This window comes from Pleurodeles waltl, chromosome 6 (genome assembly GCF_031143425.1).
Source record: "Pleurodeles waltl isolate 20211129_DDA chromosome 6, aPleWal1.hap1.20221129, whole genome shotgun sequence".
Taxonomy (NCBI): Eukaryota; Metazoa; Chordata; class Amphibia; order Caudata; family Salamandridae; genus Pleurodeles; species Pleurodeles waltl.
The window spans coordinates 7,726,620-7,747,329 of NC_090445.1; the positions used below are offsets into that span (position 1 = coordinate 7,726,620).

General features: G+C 49.0%; 1 protein-coding gene across 6 annotated transcripts in view; it reads left to right on the forward strand.

The window, feature by feature from the left end:
- Positions 1 to 20,710, forward strand: part of GOLGA2 (golgin A2) — a 236,504-nt gene that overhangs the window by 98,364 nt on the left and 117,430 nt on the right. For all 6 annotated transcript variants that reach the window (XM_069236974.1, XM_069236975.1, XM_069236976.1 and 3 more), the window contains 4 exons: positions 14,081 to 14,187; positions 14,301 to 14,359; positions 16,268 to 16,409; positions 18,205 to 18,294. In XM_069236974.1, the coding sequence (XP_069093075.1) occupies positions 14,081 to 14,187; positions 14,301 to 14,359; positions 16,268 to 16,409; positions 18,205 to 18,294 (398 nt within the window). The remainder of the gene's footprint in view (positions 1 to 14,080; positions 14,188 to 14,300; positions 14,360 to 16,267; positions 16,410 to 18,204; positions 18,295 to 20,710) is intronic.

The following is a 20,710-nucleotide window of genomic DNA, read 5'->3' on the forward strand; positions in this document are numbered from 1 at the left end:
CATAGATACACTGGCATCTGCCAAGTATCTAAGCACTTTTGATTTGACTGCAGGGTATTGGCAGATCAAATTATCAGAAGATGCTAAACCTAAAACTGCATTTTCAACCATTGGAGGCCATTACCAATTCACAGTAATGCCTTTTGGATTGAAAAATGCACCTGCCACTTTCCAGAGGTTGGTGAACACAGTCCTACAAGGGCTGGAAGCTTTCAGTGCAGCATATTTGGACGATGTAGCTGTCTTTAGCTCCAGCTGGGATGATCACCTGGTCCACCTATGGAAAGTTTTTGAGGCCCTGCAAAAGGCAGGCCTCACTATCAAGGCTTCAAAGTGCCAGATAGGGCAGGGAAAGGTGGTTTATCTGGGACACCTTGTTGGTGGGGAACAGATTGCACCACTTCAGGGGAAAATCCAAACAATTATTGATTGGGTTCCCCCTACAACTCAGACTCAGTTGAGAGCCTTCTTAGGCCTCACTGGGTACTACAGGAGGTTCATTAAGAACTATGGCTCCATTGCAGCCCCTCTTAATGACCTCACATCCAAGAAAATGCCTAAAAAGGTATTATGGACAGCAAACTGTCAGAAAGCTTTTGAGGAGCTGAAGCAGGCCATGTGCTCTGCACCTGTCCTGAAAAGCCCTTGTTACTCTAAAAAATTCTATGTCCAAACTGATGCATCTGAATTAGGAGTAGGGGCAGTCCTATCACAACTTAATTCTGAGGGCCAGGATCAACCTGTTGCTTTTATTAGTAGGAGGTTGGCCCCTAGAGAAAAGCGTTGGTCTGCCATTGAGAGGGGAGGCCTTTGCTGTGGTCTGGGCACTGAAGAAGTTGAGGCCATACCTGTTTGGCACTCACTTCATTGTTCAGACAGACCACAAACCTCTACTTTGGCTAAAACAAATGAAAGGTGAAAATTCTAAATTATTGAGGTGGTCCATATCCCTACAGGGAATGGACTATACAGTGGAACATAGACCTGGGAGTAGCCACTCCAATGCAGATGGACTCTCCAGATATTTCCACTTAGACAATGAAGGCCCATCAGGGAATGACTAGTCTTATTGTCCTTCGTTTGGGGGGGGGTCTGTAGGAAAGTGCCATCTTGCCTGGCATGTTACCCCCATTTTTCACTGTATATATGTTGTTTTAGTTGTATGTGTCACTGGGACCCTGCCAGCCAGGGCCCCAGTGCTCATAAGTGTGCCTGACTGTGTTACCTGTGTTATGACTAACTGTCTCACTGAGGCTCTGCTATCCAGAACCTCAGTGGTTATGCTCTCTCATTTCTTTCAAATTGTCACTAACAGGCTAGTGACCAATTTTACCAATTTACATTGGTTTACTGGAACACCCTTATAATTCCCTAGTATATGGTACTGAGGTACCCAGGGTATTGGGGTTCCAGGAGATCCCTATGGGCTGCAGCATTTCTTTTGCCACCCATAGGGAGCTCTGACAATTCTTACACAGGCCTGCCACTGCAGCCTGAGTGAAATAACGTCCACGTTATTTCACAGCCATTTACCACTGCACTTAAGTAACTTATAAGTCACCTATGTGTCTAACCTTTACCTGGTAAAGGTTAGGTGCAAAGTTACTTAGTGTGAGGGCACCCTGGCACTAGCCAAGGTGCCCCCACATTGTTCAGGGCATATTCCCCGGACTTTGTGAGTGCGGGGACACCATTACACGCGTGCACTACACATAGGTCACTACCTATGTGTAGCTTCACAATGGTAACTCCGAATATGGCCATGTAACATGTCTATGATCATGGAATTGCCCCCTCTAGGCATAGTTGGCACAATCCCATGATCCCAGTGGTCTGTAGCACAGACCCTGGTACTGCCAAACTGCCTTTTCAGGGGTTTCACTGCAGCTGCTGCTGCTGCCAACCCCTCAGACAGGTTTCTGCCCTCCTGGGGTCCAGCCAGGCTTGTCCCAGGATGGCAGAAAAAAGGACTTCCTCTGAGAGAGGGTGTTACACCTTCTCCCTTTGGAAAATGGTGTGAAGGCAGGGGAGGAGTAGCCTCCCCCAGCCTCTGGAAATGCTTTCATGGGCACAGATGTGCCCATTTCTGCATAAGCCAGTCTACACCGGTTCAGGGACCCCTTAGCCCTGCTCTGGCGCGAAACTGGACAAAGGAAAGGGGAGTGACCACTCCCCTGACCTGCACCTCCCCTGGGAGGTGTCCAGAGCTCCTCCAGTGTGCTCCAGACCTCTGCCATCTTGGAAACAGAGGTGCTGCTGGCACACTGGACTGCTCTGAGTGGCCAGGGCCAGCAGGTGACGTCAGAGACTCCTTCTGATAGGCTCCTTCAGGTGTTGCTAGCCTATCCTCTCTCCTAAGTAGCCAAACCCTCTTTTCTGGCTATTTAGGGTCTCTGCTTTGGGGAATTCCGCAGATAACGAATGCAAGAGCTCATCAGAGTTCCTCTGCATCTCTCTCTTCACCTTCTGCCAAGGAATCGACTGCTGACCGCGCTGGAAGCCTGCAAAACTGCAACAAAGTAGCAAAGACGACTACTGCAACTCTGTAACGCTGATCCTGCCGCCTTCTCGACTGTTTTCCTGGTGGTGCATGCTGTGGGGGTAGTCTGCCTCCTCTATGCACTAGAAGCTCAGAAGAAATCTCCCGTGGGTCGACGGAATCTTCCCCCTGCAACCGCAGGCACCAAAGAACTGCATCACCGGTCCCCTGGGTCTCCTCTCAGCACGACGAGCGAGGTCCCTTGAATCCAGCAACTGTGTCCAAGTGACTCCCACAGTCCAGTGACTCTTCAGTCCAAGTTTGGTGGAGGTAAGTCCTTGCCTCCCCACGCCAGACTGCATTGCTGGGAACCGCGACTTTTGCAGCTACTCCGGCCTCTGTGCACTTCCGGCGGAAATCCTTTGTGCACAGCCAAGCCTGGGTCCACGGCACTCTAACCTGCATTGCACGACTTTCTAAGTTGGTCTCCGACGACGTGGGACTCCTTTGTGCAACTTCGGGTGAGCACCGTTTCACTCTTCTTCGTAGTGCCTGTTCCGGCACTTCTGCGGGTGCTGCCTGCTTCTGAGAGGGCTCCTTGTCTTGCTCGACGCCCCCTCTGTCCCCAGACGCAATTGGCGACATCCTGGTCCCTCCTGGGCCACAGCAGCATCCAAAAACGCTAACCGGACGATTTGCAGCTAGCAAGGCTTGTTTTCGGTCTTTCGGCGGGAAAACACTTCTGCACGACTCTCCACGGCGTGGGGGATCCATCCTCCAAAGGGGAAGTCTCTAGCCCTTGTCGGTCCTGCAGAATCCTCAGCTTCTGCTGTCCAGTAGCAGCTTCTTTGCACCCACAGCTGGCATTTCCTGGGCATCTGCCCATCTCCGACTTGCTTGTGACTTTTGGACTTGGTCCCCTTGTTCCACAGGTACCCTCGACTGGAAATCCATCGTTGTTGCATTGCTGGTTTGTGTCTTTCCTGCAGAATTCCTCTATCACGACTTCTATGTCCTTTGGGGAACTTTAGTGCACTTTGCACTCACTTTTCAGGGTCTTGGGGTGGGCTATTTTTCTAACCCTCACTATTTTCTCATAGTCCCAGCGACCCTCTACAAGCTCACATAGGTTTGGGGTCCACTTGTGGTTCGCATTCCACTTTTGGTGTATATGGTTTGTGTTGCCCCTATCCCTATGTGTCCCCTTTGCATCCTATTGTAACTATACATTGTTTGCACTGTTTTCTAAGACTATACTGCATATTTTTGGTATTGTGTACATATATCTTGTGTATATTTGCTATCCTCATACTGAGGGTACACTCTGAGATACTTTGGCATATTGTCATAAAAATAAAGTACCTTTATTTTTAGTATATCTGTGTATTGTTTTTTCTTATGATATTGTGCAAGTGACACTAGTGGTACTGTAGGAGCTTCACTCGTCTCCTAGTTCAGCCTAAGCTGCTCTGCTAAGCTACCATTATCTATCAGCCTAAGCTGCTAGACACCCTATACACTAATAAGGGATAACTGGACCTGGTGCAAGGTGCAAGTACCCCTTGGTACTCACTACAAGCCAGTCCAGCCTCCTACAGGGAGACCAGCCAATAAAGTAGTTTCTCATTTGTATCGCCCCGACCATATTTGGCGGGCTCCATTGACTGGTTGCATATTTTCTCCCATATGAAGGAGAGGTGATGGGAGTCTGTTTCTGTGGGAGCTCTGCAAACGTAGCCGCTCCACGGAATCTGATACTGAGAAGGAGAGGGGCTTGATTAGAAATGCCCTGTGGGAGAATCTCAATGTGGGTAAGGCGACAGCAGTCAGGGGCAGGCATAAAGAGAAGATCTATTCTGGGCTTTATGTGGTGTGCCGCTGAAGTGTTGGTGAATTGTTGGCGTTGTGTATGCCATGCCCTCGCATAGCCCCAAAAAAGTCAGCCAGTCCGATAGGTGGCGTGCGTTAGTGAGTCTGGAAGTGGAAGGGGGGCACGATGTATCCTTTATGGGGTCAGGGACGTCGTTGAAGTTTCCAATCAATATCAGCCCATGGGGTAGGTCCAGTATTAACTTAAAAATATCTCCCAAGAAGGTGCAGAGAGCCTCGCACGAGTATGGCCATCCCCTTGGGCCCACGGGTAAAACTTGCATGACGGACCCAATCGTAACTCCTGGGAGGGGCATCAGTCCCCCATGATTTTGGTCTCCTGAAGTAGGAGAACATTGGGATTGTGATGCTGGGTGAAGGCAAGTACTGCCATATACGTCACTTTATCCAGGAGACTATTAACATTCCAGGATAGAGCCGGAGCAGGGCCTCCCATGAGTTGCGTTACGCAGATTGGAGTGTGGCAGGGAAAGACCGTGCACTAGTTACATTTACTGAGTCAATATTGTATTGGGTTTTTTTTTCTGTTGGATTTGAATAACAATCTGGTATTTCAAATTCACTTTCTAATTTGTGCAAACCAAAGTATTGTGATGCAATTTTCCAAAAGCACGTATGTTTATTTTTTGGCACCAGGTGCTCACGTTACTTTGTCCAGATTGAGCGCCGCCTCCCTATAAGGAGCTTACATCAACTTGGTGATATTACTCACTGATTTCCTGATGGAGCAAATGAGTCATGTTAGCTTGCAGGACTTCATGTTAGAAGCAAACAGTTCTCTTTCTGTGAAGCTGATCTATCCATTCTCCCTCTTCTAATGCTTGCCATGGATATTGCCCCAGGGCTTTAGCCTGACCTGCACCGTTCTCCTCCCATTACGTGGATACTCATGGTGGGGTCTTTGTGCAGGTATGTACTGGTACCCTTCGTGGCCATCTCCGCTTGCATGCACACTCGCCTGGTCTCCCCTCTTCACTCAACAAAATGTGTTTCTAATTGATACGTTTCATTGACGATTCATGGCTTTTTTAATTCCCTCCGCCCCATGTGCCCATATACCTGACTGGATCCGGAAGCTTCTCCAGTAATGGTCTAATGAGCCAATAGTAGGCACCGTCAGACTCTGCGGTGGCTTTGTCCTGCATCTGGAAGTGGCAGTACGGACCGATATATAAGCTCCATCCATGCGTGCCACTGTCGGTTCCTTTTTTCTGTGTACTTCGATGCAAATCATGAGTTCCTCAAACACATTTCTGTGCTTACTGACTGCCAATTATTATTTTTTCTCTCAAAGACAGTGTGCCAGGGATGTCTCTCCCAAAAACTACAGACTTTGTACCTTCAGGAAGGAGATGTCCATCACGGAGCCCAACAATGTCTGTCTTTGTTTTCTCGGGTACAAGCACAATTTGAAGTCATGCAACGAGTGCTCCCTGATGCGTATTCCCACAAAGAGGTACAGGAATTTCACAAAGCTGATGAAGAGGAAGAGGCCGCCAGCTTTTCTCTGACTATGCAGATGATGAGCTTTACGAAGCCACCAGGATGCAGGTGGTCATGATACCTCGCCTGAAATGGAGTTAGTGCCCTGCTCTGATGAAAGTGCTGCGTTTGCTGTGGCTGTATACAGAGATTCAGTTGCCTACTATAGAAACGGAGGCTAATATACAAACCTGAATTTTAGAACATAGTCCTTCATTTTTGGAGCCTTTGCTGCTTTTCAGTGAAGCCCTGACAAATGCAGTGTCCTCTGCATGATCAAAGCCCTGCTCGGTGCACCCAGTAAAGCCGCTCTACAGCAAGGCACGGCAGACGTGCTCCTGGTGACACATCCTTTTGATTCTGTATCCCTCCCCGGAAAGTCATCTGGCACAGGCTTTGGCCACCACAGTAAACCTGAAAGCCTTTCCTTCTGCTCCACCTGATAGAGAATTTAAATACATTGATGCACTTGGCAATGATGTACACTTCTCCACTAGCTTAGTGAAATACTCTTTGAATATGGCCGTCTGCTATGCAGCTACAACCCATGCCCTCTAGGATATGGTGCACAAGATCGTGCTAAGTCTCCCTGAGGTGTTTCCGAAAACATTCACCAAGATGGTCCATCATGAACAGGATGCAGACACATAAATTTTGGTGGTCGGTCTGCACACCACAGACCGTGTAGGACACACTACATGCAGTAGTGTAGTCCCTGGCTGACATGCCTGCATTCACGGCAAGGGTTTCACTAGGGATGTACAGACATCACTCATAGGCGTTCCCTTTGACTCTAGAATATGTGGGGACATGACATATTCTGCTCTAGAGTGCTTCAAAGGTAGCCTACTCATGCTATGGCTCACACCTTTCACTCATTGGCTCTGACCTGCCTGTTTCACCATCAATTTCAGAAGTTAGGAAGTTACTCGCAGGCCTGGCTTACCACCAGAGACAGCAAACAGCTCCGATCGTTTTGTGCTTCGTGGGGTGTGGTGTTGGTGTAGAGAACAGGGCCACTAGCAACCTAGCTAGTCCTAGTCCTCCTCTGCCCCTGCCTAAACACCCACCAAACCGTTCCGATTCCCCCCCCCCTTAGGTGTGCACCTGCAGCTGGTGGGTGAAAGAATACATTTTTACCTGCCCAGGGAACCGCGGATTGTCTGTGAAAGCAACGGCCTTCCCTTTTTGACAACCTCTCCCTCTAGTTCCTCCTGTTGCGTCCACTCTTCTGCAGAACGTGCCTATGTTTTTGACAGAGACTCAGTCAACACTAACCCCGGGGGCAATGGAAAAGATACCACAGGGGGGAGGCAGTTGGTGCTATTCCTACAATTTTCTGATGCCCAGAAGAGACATCTTGCACAGGCCAATGTTCTGAGCAGTTTACTTTGAAAAGACAGATTTGAAATGCTAACCCTGGCTTAGGTTTCATCTCGTCTGAACCACGGTGACTAGATGGTATGATTGAAACTTAGACATGTACTTTCATGTTCAGTTCATGCAATCCTGTAGGCTAATCCTCTCATTTGTTGTGGGCAATGAATTGTTTCAGTTTGCCGTTCTGCCCATTGGGCTCTCCTTGAACCCTCAAGTGTACACAAAGGTTGGGCTGGTGGCCCATCTTCGCATGTCAGGTGTAAGGAGCTGGCTCTCTATGTGGCGCACTAAACTGAAGTGCGCTGTGCCGAGAGTCCAGTGGATCCCCAGTTGGTACTGGAGAGGCCAAAGTAGACATGGCTAATGCTCCATCTGTGGTCGTGTGGGCGAGCAGTGAGGCTTATCAGAGGGCAGTGCTCAGCATTTGTTGTACTCACAGAGGCAATACATGAGACACACACAAAGAATAAACCCAAGACCAATTTAGAAAAATAGCATTTCTTTTTATGTTTCAAACCCAAGAACTTCATAATCAGGTAAGTAGACTTTTAAGCATAAATACTTTGTAGTTTCAAAAATCAACAGGTTAACATTTCTGAACTGAAAAATTGCACTCTGGGAGCAAAACAGTAATGCAGTGTTCGATGGCATCTGTCGCTGTAGATACGCATGTTCTGCAATAGCTCGCCATCTGGTGTTGGGCCGGAGTGTTACAAGTTGTTTTTCTTCGAAGAAGTCTTTCGAGTCACGGGACCGAGTGACTCCTCCTTTTGTCTCCATTGCGCATGGGCGTCGACTCCATCTTCGATTGTTTTTTTTCCGCCATCGGGTTCGGACGTGTTCCTGTCGCTCCGAGTTTCGGAACGGAAAAAATAGTTAATTTCGGAAGATTTTCGTCGGTATTGTTGCGTTCGGGATCGGCGTACTTAGATTCCACACCGCATCGAAGATCGAAGAACTCCGGTGCCCTTCGGGGTAGTTTTTCGATCCTCCGTCGGGGGCCTGGTCGGCCCGACCGCGTGCTGAAGAACGCCGATGGAACGGACCCCGTTCCGTTTCTGCCCCAAATGCCACAATAAATACCCCTACACAGACCAACACTTGGTCTGCAACCTGTGCCTGTCACCTGAGCACAGCGAAGACACCTGCGAGGCCTGTCGTGCGTTCCGGTCCCGAAAAACACTCCGAGACCGTCGAGCCAGAAGACTTCAAATGGCGTCCGCACCGACAGCCCAACGGGAGTTCGAGGAACAAGAAGAGGAAGGTACCTTCTCGATCCAAGACTCAGACTCCGAAGGATTCGACGATACACAAACCGTGAGTAAGACGTCGAAAACCACACAAAGAAACATTTACAAGGCCCAGGGGACGCCACTGCCACCAGGCCATGGCTCGACCCATAAATTCGGTGACCGACCGTCGGCACCGAAAAAGGCCCAAACAGTGCCGAGATCGTCCGACCCCGGTCGAGACACCGGCACGCAGCCTTCTCGGGACCGAGAAAGTGCTGGAGACAAGCCTCGACACCGAGATGCCGGTGTGGACACGTCTCGACGCCGAGACAGCGGCACCGAAACAGATCGACGCCGAGAGGTTTCGGCCCCGAAAAGGAAAAAAGTCACCTCGGAGCCGAAAAAACACGCAGACAAAGTTTCGATGCCGAAACAAACTGCAAGCGACCCAGCTTCAGGCTCTTATACAGAAGAGCACTCGCTAACCTCCCAAATGCAAAAGCATAGGTTTGAGGAAGAGCTACAAGCAACTGATGTGGACCATACGCAAAAGCGTATCTTCATTCAGCAGGGAACAGGAAAAATAAGCACCCTTCCCCCCATTAGGAGAAAGAGAAGGTTGGAGTTCCAGACGGAACAAGCACCACAACCAAAAGTGGTGAAAAGAGTTACACCACCACCCTCTCCTCCGCCCGTGATTAACGTTTCACCAGCACAAACGCCATCACACTCCCCAGCTCACACCACCATGAGCCAGGGTGACCAAGATCAGGACGCATGGGACCTATACGACGCCCCAGTGTCAGATAACAGCCCAGAGGCATACCCTACAAAACCATCTCCACCAGAAGACAGCACCGCGTACTCTCAGGTGGTGGCTAGAGCAGCACAATTTCACAACGTAAGCCTCCACTCAGAACAGGTCGAGGATGATTTCTTGTTCAACACACTCTCCTCCACCCACAGCTCCTACCAAAGCCTGCCTATGCTCCCTGGTATGCTCCGGCACGCAAAAGACATATTTAAGGACCCGGTCAAAAGTAGGGCAATCACACCAAGGGTGGAAAAAAAGTATAAGCCGCCTCCTACGGACCCGGTTTTCATCACAACACAGCTGCCACCAGACTCTGTTGTTGTAGGAGCAGCTAGGAAAAGGGCCAACTCACACATCTGGAGATGCACCACCCCCAGATAAAGAAAGCCGCAAGTTCGATGCAGCTGGTAAGAGAGTCGCAGCACAAGCTGCAAACCAGTGGCGCATCGCGAACTCCCAGGCACTACTTGCGCGCTATGACAGAGCCCACTGGGACGAGATGCAACATCTCATTGAACATCTGCCCAAAGACTTCCAAAATAGGGCAAAACAAGTGGTTGAGGAGGGACAGACCATCTCCAACAACCAGATACGTTCCTCCATGGACGCTGCAGATACAGCTGCACGGACAATTAATACATCTGTAACTATCAGAAGGCATGCATGGCTCCGAACGTCTGGATTTAAACCAGAGATTCAACAAGCAGTTCTCAATATGCCTTTTAATGAAAAAGAACTGTTCGGTCCAGAAGTGGACACAGCGATTGAGAAACTCAAAAAAGATACAGACACTGCCAAAGCCATGGGCGCACTCTACTCCCCGCAGAGCAGAGGGAATTACAGCACATTCCGTAAAACGCCCTTTCGAGGGGGGTTTCGGGGTCAAAGCACACAAGCCAGCACCTCACAAGCAACACCGTCCACTTACCAGGGACAGTATAGAGGAGGTTTTCGGGGACAATATAAAGGAGGGCAATTCCCTAGAAATAGAGGGAGATTTCAAAGCCCCAAAACCCCTACTACTAAACAATGACTCACATGTCACTCACCCCCTCCACACAACACCAGTGGGGGGAAGAATAGGTCATTATTACAAAGCATGGGAGGAAATCACTACAGACACTTGGGTTCTAGCAATTATCCAACATGGTTATTGCATAGAATTTCTACAATTCCCTCCAAACATACCACCAAAAGCACAAAATTTAACAACACACCATTCCAATCTCCTGGAGATAGAAGTGCAGGCACTATTGCAAAAGAATGCAATCGAATTAGTGCCAAACACACAAATAAACACAGGAGTTTACTCACTGTACTTTCTGATACCAAAGAAGGACAAAACGCTGAGACCAATCCTAGACCTCAGAGTAGTGAACACTTTCATCAAATCAGACCACTTCCACATGGTCACACTACAAGAAGTATTGCCATTGCTAAAACTGCACGACTACATGGCAACTTTAGACCTCAAGGATGCTTATTTCCATATACCAATACACCCATCGCACAGGAAATACCTAAGGTTTGTATTCAAAGGAATACATTACCAATTCAAGGTACTGCCTTTCGGATTAACAACCGCACCAAGAGTCTTTACCAAATGTCTAGCAGTGGTCGCAGCACACATAAGAAGGCAGCAAATACATGTGTTCCCATATCTAGACGACTGGCTAATCAAGGCCCATTCGTTAATAGAGTGCTCAAATCACACAAATCATATCATACAAACCCTCTTCAAACTAGGGTTCACCGTCAATTTCACAAAATCCAAAATTCTGCCACGCAAGGTACAACAATACCTGGGAGCCATAATAGACACATCAAAAGGAGTAGCCACTCCAAGTCCACAAAGAATTCAAAATTTCAACACCATCATACAACGCATGTATCCAACACAAAAGATACAGGCAAAGATGGTATTACAACTCCTAGGCATGATGTCATCATGCATAGCCATTGTCCCAAACGCAAGACTGCACATGAGGCCCTTACAACAATGCCTAGCATCACAGTGGTCTCAAGCACAGGGTCACCTTCTAGATCTGGTGTTAATAGACCGCCAAACTTACCTCTCGCTTCTGTGGTGGAACAACATAAATTTAAACAAGGGGCGGCCTTTCCAAGACCCAGTGCCACAATACGTAATAACAACAGATGCTTCCATGACAGGGTGGGGAGCACACCTCAATCAACACAGCATACAAGGACAATGGAACGTACATCAAACAAAACTGCATATCAATCACCTAGAACTTCTAGCAGTTTTTCAAGCACTAAAAGCTTTCCAACCAATAATAGTTCACAAATACATTCTCGTCAAAACAGACAACATGACAACAATGTATTATCTAAACAAGCAGGGAGGGACGCACTCCACGCAGTTAAGCCTGCTAGCACAAAAAATTTGGCATTGGGCAATTCACAACCAAATTCGCCTAATTGCACAGTTTATACCAGGGATACAAAATCAACTCGCAGACAATCTCTCTCGAGATCACCAACAGGTCCACGAATGGGAAATTCACCCCCAAATACTGAACACTTATTTCAAACTCTGGGGAACACCTCAGATAGACTTGTTTGCGACAAGGGAGAACGCAAAATGCCAAAACTTCGCATCCAGATACCCACACAAACAATCCCAAGGCAATGCCCTATGGATGAACTGGTCAGGGATATTTGCTTACGCTTTTCCTCCTCTCCCTCTCCTTCCTTACCTGGTAAACAAACTCAGTCAAAGCAAACTCAAACTCATATTGATAGCACCAACTTGGGCAAGGCAACCCTGGTACACAACGCTGCTAGACCTATCAGTGGTACCCTGCATCAAATTGCCCAGATCAGACACCCAGATCCAGCATCGCTGAATCTAGCAATCTGGCTCCTGAAATCCTAGAATTCGGACACTTACAACTTACCCAAGAATGTATGGAAGTCATAAAACAAGCAAGAAGGCCATCCACCAGGCACTGCTATGCAAGTAAATGGAAGAGGTTTGTTTGCTACTGCCATAATAATCAAATACAACCATTACACACAACTCCAGAACATGTAGTGGGTTACTTGCTTCACTTACAAAAATCTAACCTAGCTTTCTCTTCCATTAAGATTCACCTTGCAGCAATATCTGCATACCTGCAGACTACCTATTCAACTTCCCTATATAAAATACCAGTCATTAAAGCATTCATGGAGGGCCTTAGGAGAATTATACCACCAAGAACACTACCTGTTCCTTCATGGAACCTAAATGTTGTCCTAACTAGACTTATGGGTCCACCTTTTGAACCCATGCACTCCTGCGACATACAGTTCCTAACCTGGAAGGTGGCATTTCTCATCGCCATTACTTCCCTGAGAAGAGTAAGCGAGATTCAGGCGTTTACTATACAGGAACCTTTTATACAACTACACAAAAATAAAGTCGTCCTAAGGACCAATCCTAAATTTTTGCCAAAGGTTATTTCACCGTTCCATCTAAATCAAACAGTGGAACTTCCAGTGTTCTTTCCACAGCCAGATACCGTAGCTGAAAGGGCACTACATACATTAGATGTCAAAAGAGCATTAATGTATTACATTGACAGAACAAAGAACATCAGAAAGACTAAACAACTCTTTATTGCATTTCAAAAACCTCATGCAGGAAACCCAATTTCAAAACAAGGTATAGCCAGATGGATAGTTAAATGCATCCAAATCTGCTACCTTAAAGCTAAACGACAGCTTCCCATTACACCAAGGGCACACTCAACCAGAAAGAAAGGTGCTACCATGGCCTTTCTAGGAAACATCCCAATGCAAGAAATATGTAAGGCAGCCACATGGTCTACGCCTCACACATTCACCAAGCACTACTGTGTAGACGTGTTATCCGCACAACAAGCCACAGTAGGTCAAGCTGTATTAAGGACATTATTTCAGACTACTTCCACTCCTACAGGCTGATCCACCGCTTTTGGGGAAATAACTGCTTACTAGTCTATTGCAGAACATGCGTATCTACAGCGACAGATGCCATTGAACTGAAAATGTCACTTACCCAGTGTACTTCTGTTCGTGGCATCGGTCGCAGTAGATTCGCATGTGCCCACCCGCCTCCCCGGGAGCCTGTAGCAGTTTGGAAGTTACCTTCAATTATTTATATATGTATCATCTCAACCTTAAATAGGTGCATACTTAGTCACTCCATTGCATGGGCACTATTACTACAATTCAACTCCTACCTCACCCTCTGCGGGGAAAAACAACCGAAGATGGAGTCGACGCCCATGCGCAATGGAGACAAAAGGAGGAGTCACTCGGTCCCGTGACTCGAAAGACTTCTTCGAAGAAAAACAACTTGTAACACTCCGGCCCAACACCAGATGGCGAGCTATTGCAGAACATGCGAATCTACTGCGACCGATGCCACGAACAGATGTACACTGGGTAAGTGACATTTTCATTTTTAAGTACGTGACTTACAAATCCAGTCTTCGGGGTTCTAGGGCAACACAAGGCAAGCTTCAAATCAGTGGCAGGAGTGCACCCACAGAACCACAGGGGTGGCCGGGTGCAGAGGTCAAATTTGGAGTCGGTGCCCAGTGTTAATCAATGGAGACTGGGGGTGAACAAAAGTGCGCTGCTCATGGGAGAGTAAAGCTATGTCGGGGGTGGTCTCCTGGGGTTGAAGTAAGCAGAATGCACCAAACTTATAGCCTGGAACTGGAGTTACAGATAAGTAACTAATTTAATCTGCCACTGCTTGATTTATCCGGTATTCTGGTACTTGCTAAGTGCCTGATCTCTCTTCCACAGGAGAAGCTGAAGAGCTCACCAACCGGTTGCAGTCAATGCGGCAAAGGATGACTGAGCTGGAGCGAACACTGGCATCAGTCTCGCAGCAGCAGAAGCTTGTTGAAAAGGTAGAGCATTACTACAGCTTTGCCCCATCTTAACTCTTTCTTTTTCCTGTAGAGCTCAGCTCTCCCCTTTGCTCTCTAAATGCGATGAACTTCAGTGTCCCTTTCTTTTTCAGAATAATAAAGAATTGGAAAAGGAACGTGACAGCCTCAGACTTGATCTGTATAAGCAAACGTAAGTGAGGCTCTTAAAATGTTTATTTGTTCTTTAATTGCTGCCTTTTTTTTAACGTATGTCCATGTCCCATTCCTCTTATGTGCCCGCCGACATGCGGTTCAGTTTCTTCCTACGCAAGCACTCTGGATCTGCTGGTGTATTTCTGAGCTCGGCCTGCATACTCTATGGATTCAATCACTAGAGTTGTTCCATTAATTAAGCTAGGCTTCAACATAAACATTGAAGAGAGTAGCCAAGGACGTATGAGGAGAGGCGAGGTAGGGGCAGCGAGGAGCAGCATGTTACTGAAGAGAGTAGGCAGGGACGTATGAGGAGAGGCGAGGTAGTGGCAGCGAGGAGCAGCATGTTACTGAAGAGACTAGCCAGGGACGTATGAGGTGAGGTAGAGGCAGCGAGGAGCAGCATGTTACTGAAGAGAGTAGCCACGGACGTATGCGGAGAGGCGAGGTAGGGGCAGCGAGGAGCAGCATGTTACTGAAGAGAGTAGCCACGGACGTATGAGGAGAGGCGAGGTAGGGGCAGCGAGGAGCAGCATGTTACTGAAGAGAGTAGCCACGCACGTATGAGGAGAGGCGAGGTAGAGGCAGCGAGGAGCAGCATGTTACTCAAGAGAGTAGCCAGGGACGTATGAGGAGAGGCGAGGTAGGGGCAGCGAGGAGCAGCATGTTACTGAAGAGAGTAGCCGGGGACGTTTGAGGAGAGGCGAGGTAGGGGCAGCGAGGAGCAGCATGTTACTGAAGAGAGTAGCCACGGACGTATGAGGAGAGGTGAGGTAGTGGCAGCGAGGAGCTGCATGTTACTGAAGAGAGTAGCCACGGACGTATGAGGAGAGGCGAGGTAGGGGCAGCGAGGAGCAGCATGTTACTGAAGAGAGTAGCCAGGGATGTATGAGGAGAGGTGAGGTAGAGGCAGCGAGGAGCAGCATGTTACTGAAGAGAGTAGCCGGGGACGTATGCGGCGAGGTAGGGGCAGCGAGGAGCAGCATGTTACTGAAGAGAGTAGCCACGGCCGTATGAGGAGAGGCGAGGTATAGGCAGCGAGGAGCAGCATGTTACTAAAGAGAGTAGCCACGGACGTATGAGGAGAGGCGAGGTAGGGGCAGCGAGGAGCAGCATGTTACTGAAGAGTAGCCACGGACGTATGAGGAGAGGCGAGGTAGGGGCAGCGAGGAGCAGCATGTTACTGAAGAGAGTAGCCACAGACGTATGAGGAGAGGCGAGGTAGGGGCAGCGAGGAGCAGCATGTTACTGAAGAGAGTAGCCAGGGACGTTTGAGGAGCGGCGAGGTAGGGTCAGCGAGGAGCAGCATGTTACTGAAGAGAGTAGCCAGGGACGTATGAGGAGAGGCGAGGTAGGGTCAGCGAGGAGCAGCATGTTACTGAAGAGAGTAGCCAGGGACGTATGAGGAGAGGCGAGGTAGAGGCAGCGAGGAGCAGCATGTTACTGAAGAGAGTAGCCAGGGACGTATGAGGGGAGGCGAGGTATAGGCAGCTAGGAGCAGCATGTTACTGAAGAGAGTAGCCAGGGATGTATGAGGAGAGGCGAGGTAGGGGCAGCGAGGAGCAGCATGTTACTGAAGAGAGTAGGCAGGGACGTTTGAGGAGAGGCGAAGTAGAGGCAGCGAGGAGCAGCATGTTACTGAAGAGAGTAGCCAGGGACGTATGAGGAGAGGCGAGGTAGGGTCAGCGAGGAGCAGCATGTTACTGAAGAGAGTAGCCACGGATGTATGAGGAGAGGCGAGGTAGAGGCAGCTCGGAGCAGCATGTTACTGAAGAGAGTAGCCACGGACGTATGAGGAGAGGCGAGGTAGAGGCAGCGAGGTGCAGCAGGTGTGACTGGTGCAGCTGGTGGGCTATAAAGGGAGTCAGCTGCAGTTTGTATGAAAAACTTTCATTTTGTCTTTTAGGAAAAGTAGCGAGGAGCTAAAACAGCAAAACTCTGAGCTATCAGAAAAACTCAGTGCAGTGGCGTCTGAAAATGGGGCACAGAAACTGGACATTCAGGATCTGCACAAGAAACTGGAAATGGCCGAACTTGTGGTGCAGCAGGTCAGTGATTCTTGCGGTTTAAGCAGCTTTGTAAAGGTCACCAGGATAGTCGCTCGAATCTCTGTCCTACAGGTCACAAGGAGCAGCAGGTGGTCAGCAGTTGGGCTGGACATTGCTCAAGCGGGTTATCTCTGCCTGCTTACCGATAACTGCCCTACCTTTACAGACACATGGATATGAGTCCCACATGAATTGCAGATCTGCTATGATTGGAGTAGGCGTTCCTCTTGGCGGTCACCTGTCCAGGCCCACAGATATGTGTTCTATGTGGCTTTCAGAGCAGCAGGCCTGCTAAGGTTGGGGTAGGCATTGCCTTCTGACTTTTACCTCTTATGGCCCACGGATATCTGTCCTCTCTGTAAAGACAGATGGATTTTGGTCCTACATGTGTCAGAGAGCAGTAAGTCAACTGTGGCTAGAATGGGCGTTCCCTCCTGGCACTCACAGGCTACAGATATTTGGCCCATGTGGCTCACAGAGCAGCAGGTGTGGGTGGGATAGACTGTCTCCTGCGGGTTACCTCTACAGCCCCATGAACGTGTCTTGCATGAGTCCCTGGTGGTATAGGTATTGCTTCCTGGCTGTTCCCTCTTCTTCCTGATGGTTATAAGTTCTGCTTCTAATGGCCCACAGGTAAGTCTTACATGACTCCGAGCAGCAGGTCTACAGTGGTTGGGATAGGCGTAGCCTCTAGGGTGGTCACGTTTAAAGTGCCATAGACCTCAACTTTGCAGGGTTTGCAGAGGTCACCATTCATCGGAAGAAGAGCCACCTCTTCAGCATATAGATCCAAATGTGTAGGGCGGGCGAGTCAGTTTTACAGTTGGGTAAGGATGGTGTGATGATGGCGAGGTGACCTCGCTCTCATTCCAACCTGCTAATTAGTTGGTTATCGTGGGCTATGAAAAAGTCCTGATAGGTTTAGAGTGAGACTGTATGCTTGTGGTTTGCTGAATGTTCCTTAAAGCGGGCCAGGCAGGGCTGCAAATGGGGCAGAACATGTTGCTGTAGAATGCGCTGGACCAGTTTACGTGCAGGATATTCAGATGACTTGGATCAAGATTTGGGCGCCTCAAGGATGCCGGGTTGCCTATTACAAGTCTGTGATTGGCTGTGGAAGGGGCAGCAGGAGAGTTCAGATTGTGTCTCAGGCAGGTCTGTCTCCTTCATTGTTAAGGGTACCCTGCCTTTGTCTTGATGAAGTAACAGCACAGCGTCTTTGTGGTGCCAGGGGGCATGGAAGGTGGGGGATGGGCTAGGGAGGTTGTCATTGTTTCCACACTATCCCAATGTCTGTTCCTCTCAGCCTAGAGTGCGGTTGATAATAGAAAGAATGTGGTGAATGGCTGGAGGATTATGTCTGGGTGTAGGGTGTTGAGTCTGGTGTTCATTGCAGTCTGTGGGTGGTTAGGGGTGGGTTTACGCTTCAGTCTCGTGGGTTTGGGGGCCTCTGTGGTTTGTGAAGGTCAGGGCAGCCACTGGAGACCCTTGGTGTTGGGGGGGCTTACGAGGCTCCCTTTCTGTCACAGGGAGAAGGAGAAGGAGAGAAGTCAGTCTCTATCAAGAAAAGATCATTGTAGAGGACCTTCATTACTCATTTTTCTGGGAGAGTTCAGGGACAGAAATAATTTTACATTATGCCTGTGAATTAATTTTATATGCTATATTGCCGGTTTGTCCCAATTCTCTTCTGGATGTGCCTCCCAATACAAAGGTGTGCTGGGACATGGACTATTTCTTAATTCATAGTATGTCTGTCTTTGTTTACTTTAATTCTTCTGTATTTTAAAAATAGTTTTCTAGTCAGTCCGGAGTCCTGGATGCCAATCAGCAGCTCCAGCAAACACTGGAAGAACAATCACGCCTGGCTTCGCAAGTGACACAGGTATGTGTTTGCAGCATGTACTGCAAAAACAGAGGTATGAATTCAGTAATATCAGGTGCATCAGTGCAGGCTGCTGTAATGTACACCAGAGACACTTATATCACCCAAGGAATGGCATCCGGCATGTAGGAAAAAACATACATCTCCAAAAGTGTCTGCATCCTGCAGTGCGTGAAGAGTATGCACTGCAGGGAACACACGCATCATCGTAGGGACTCTCCTCACACACTGGCAAACAGTATATCACTAAAGGGGTCTAAGCATGCGGCATAGATGCAGGCACCGCTCAAAAGTAACCCAATGTATGCATGGCGGAAGAATCTTATCACGCACTACAGGAACGCACGCATCATGACAGGGACTCCTTTCATACATTGGGAAGCAGTATACCACTAAAGGGATCAAAGCATGCAGCGTAGACTCAGGCACCTGTCAAAAGTGACCCACTGCATGTATGATGGGAGCATCTTATCATGCACTACAGAATCACACGCATCATTACAGGGACTCTCTTTGTACAAAAGCAGTATACCACTAAACGTATCTGAGCATGCAGCGTAGATGCAGGCACCTCACAAGTGACCCACCGCATGCATGACGGAACATCTTATCACACACTACAGGAACACACGCATCATCACAGGGACTCTCTTCATACATTGGGAAGCAGTATACCACAAAAGGGATCTGAGCATGCAGCGTCGACGCAAGCACTGTGTAAAAGTGACCCACTGCATGGATGATGGGAGCATCTTATCACGCACTACAGGAACACACGCATCATCACAGGGACTCTCTTCATACATTGGGAAGCAATATACCACAAAAGGAATCTGAGTCTACAGCGTAGGCAGTCACCGTGTAAAATTTACCTACTGCATGCATGACGGGAACATCTTATCACGCACTACAGGAACACACGCATCGTCACAGGGACTCTCTTAATACATCAACACATCAACGCTCAACTCACCCACCACCTCGAGGACAACCACATCCTGGACCCCTCCCAATCCGGTTTCAGACGCAACCACAGCACCGAGACCGCTCTCCTCGCCGCCACAGGCGACATCAGACAGCAAATGGACAACGGCGAAACATCAGCCCTCATCCTCCTGGATCTCTCCGCAGCTTTCGAAACGGTCTGCCACCACACCCTACTAACTCGCCTCCACGAAGCCGGAATACAAGAGAAAGCCCTCAACTGGATCTCCTCTTTCCTCTCCGGCAGAACCCAGAGAGTCCAACTCCCTCCCTTCCACTCCGAAGCCACCAACATCATCTGCGGCGTACCCGAAGGCTCATCCCTCAGCCCGACGCTGTTCAACGTCTACATGGCCCCCCTCGCACAGCTGGCCCGTCAGCACAACCTCAACATTCTCTCCTACGCCGACAACACCCAGCTCATCCTCTCCCTCACCAAAGACCCACACACCGCCAAAGCTAACCTCCACGAGGGAATGAAGTCCATCGCCAAATGGATGGGGAAAAGCCGCCTGAAGTGGAACTCCGACAAAACGGAGGTCCTCCTCCTCGGACGAACCCCCTCAGCCTGGGACGACTCCTGGTGGCCCACTGCGCTGGGACCCCCTCCAACACCAACCAACCACGCATGCAACCTGGGCTTCGTCCTCGACTCCGCCCTCACCATGTCCAAGCAGGTCAACGCAGTTTCCTCCTGCTGCTACAACACCCTCTGTATGCTCCGCAGAATCTACAAATGGATCCCGACGGAAACCAGAAAAATGGTTACCCAGGCCCTCGTCAGCAGTAGTCTGGACTACGGCAACACACTCTACACAGGCATCTCAGCAAAAGCATGCAGCGTCGACGCAAGCACTGTGTAAAAGTCACACACTGCATGGATGATGGGAGCATCTTATCACGCACTACAGGAACACACGCATCGTCACAGGGACTCTCTTCATACATTGGGAAGCAGTATACCACAAAAGGAATCTGAGTCTGCAGCGTAGACACAGGCACCGTGTAAAATGTACCTACTGCATGCATGACAGGACCATCTTATCACGCACTACAGGAACACACGCATCGTCACAGGGACTCTCTTAATACATTGGGAAGCAGTATACCACAAAAGGGATCTGAGCATGCAGTGTAGATGCAGGAACCTCTCAAAAGTGGCCCACTGAATGCATGATGGGAGCGTCTTATCATGCACTTCAGGAACACACGCATCATCACAGGGACTCTCTTCATACATTGGGAAGCAGTATACCACTAAAGGGATCTGAGCATGCAGCGTCGACGCAAGCACGGTGTAACAGTGACCCACTGCATGGATGATGGGAGCATCTTATCACGCACTACAGGAACACACACATCATCACAGGGTCTCTCTTCATACATTGGGAAGCAGTATACCACTAAAGGGATCTGAGCATGCAACGTAGAC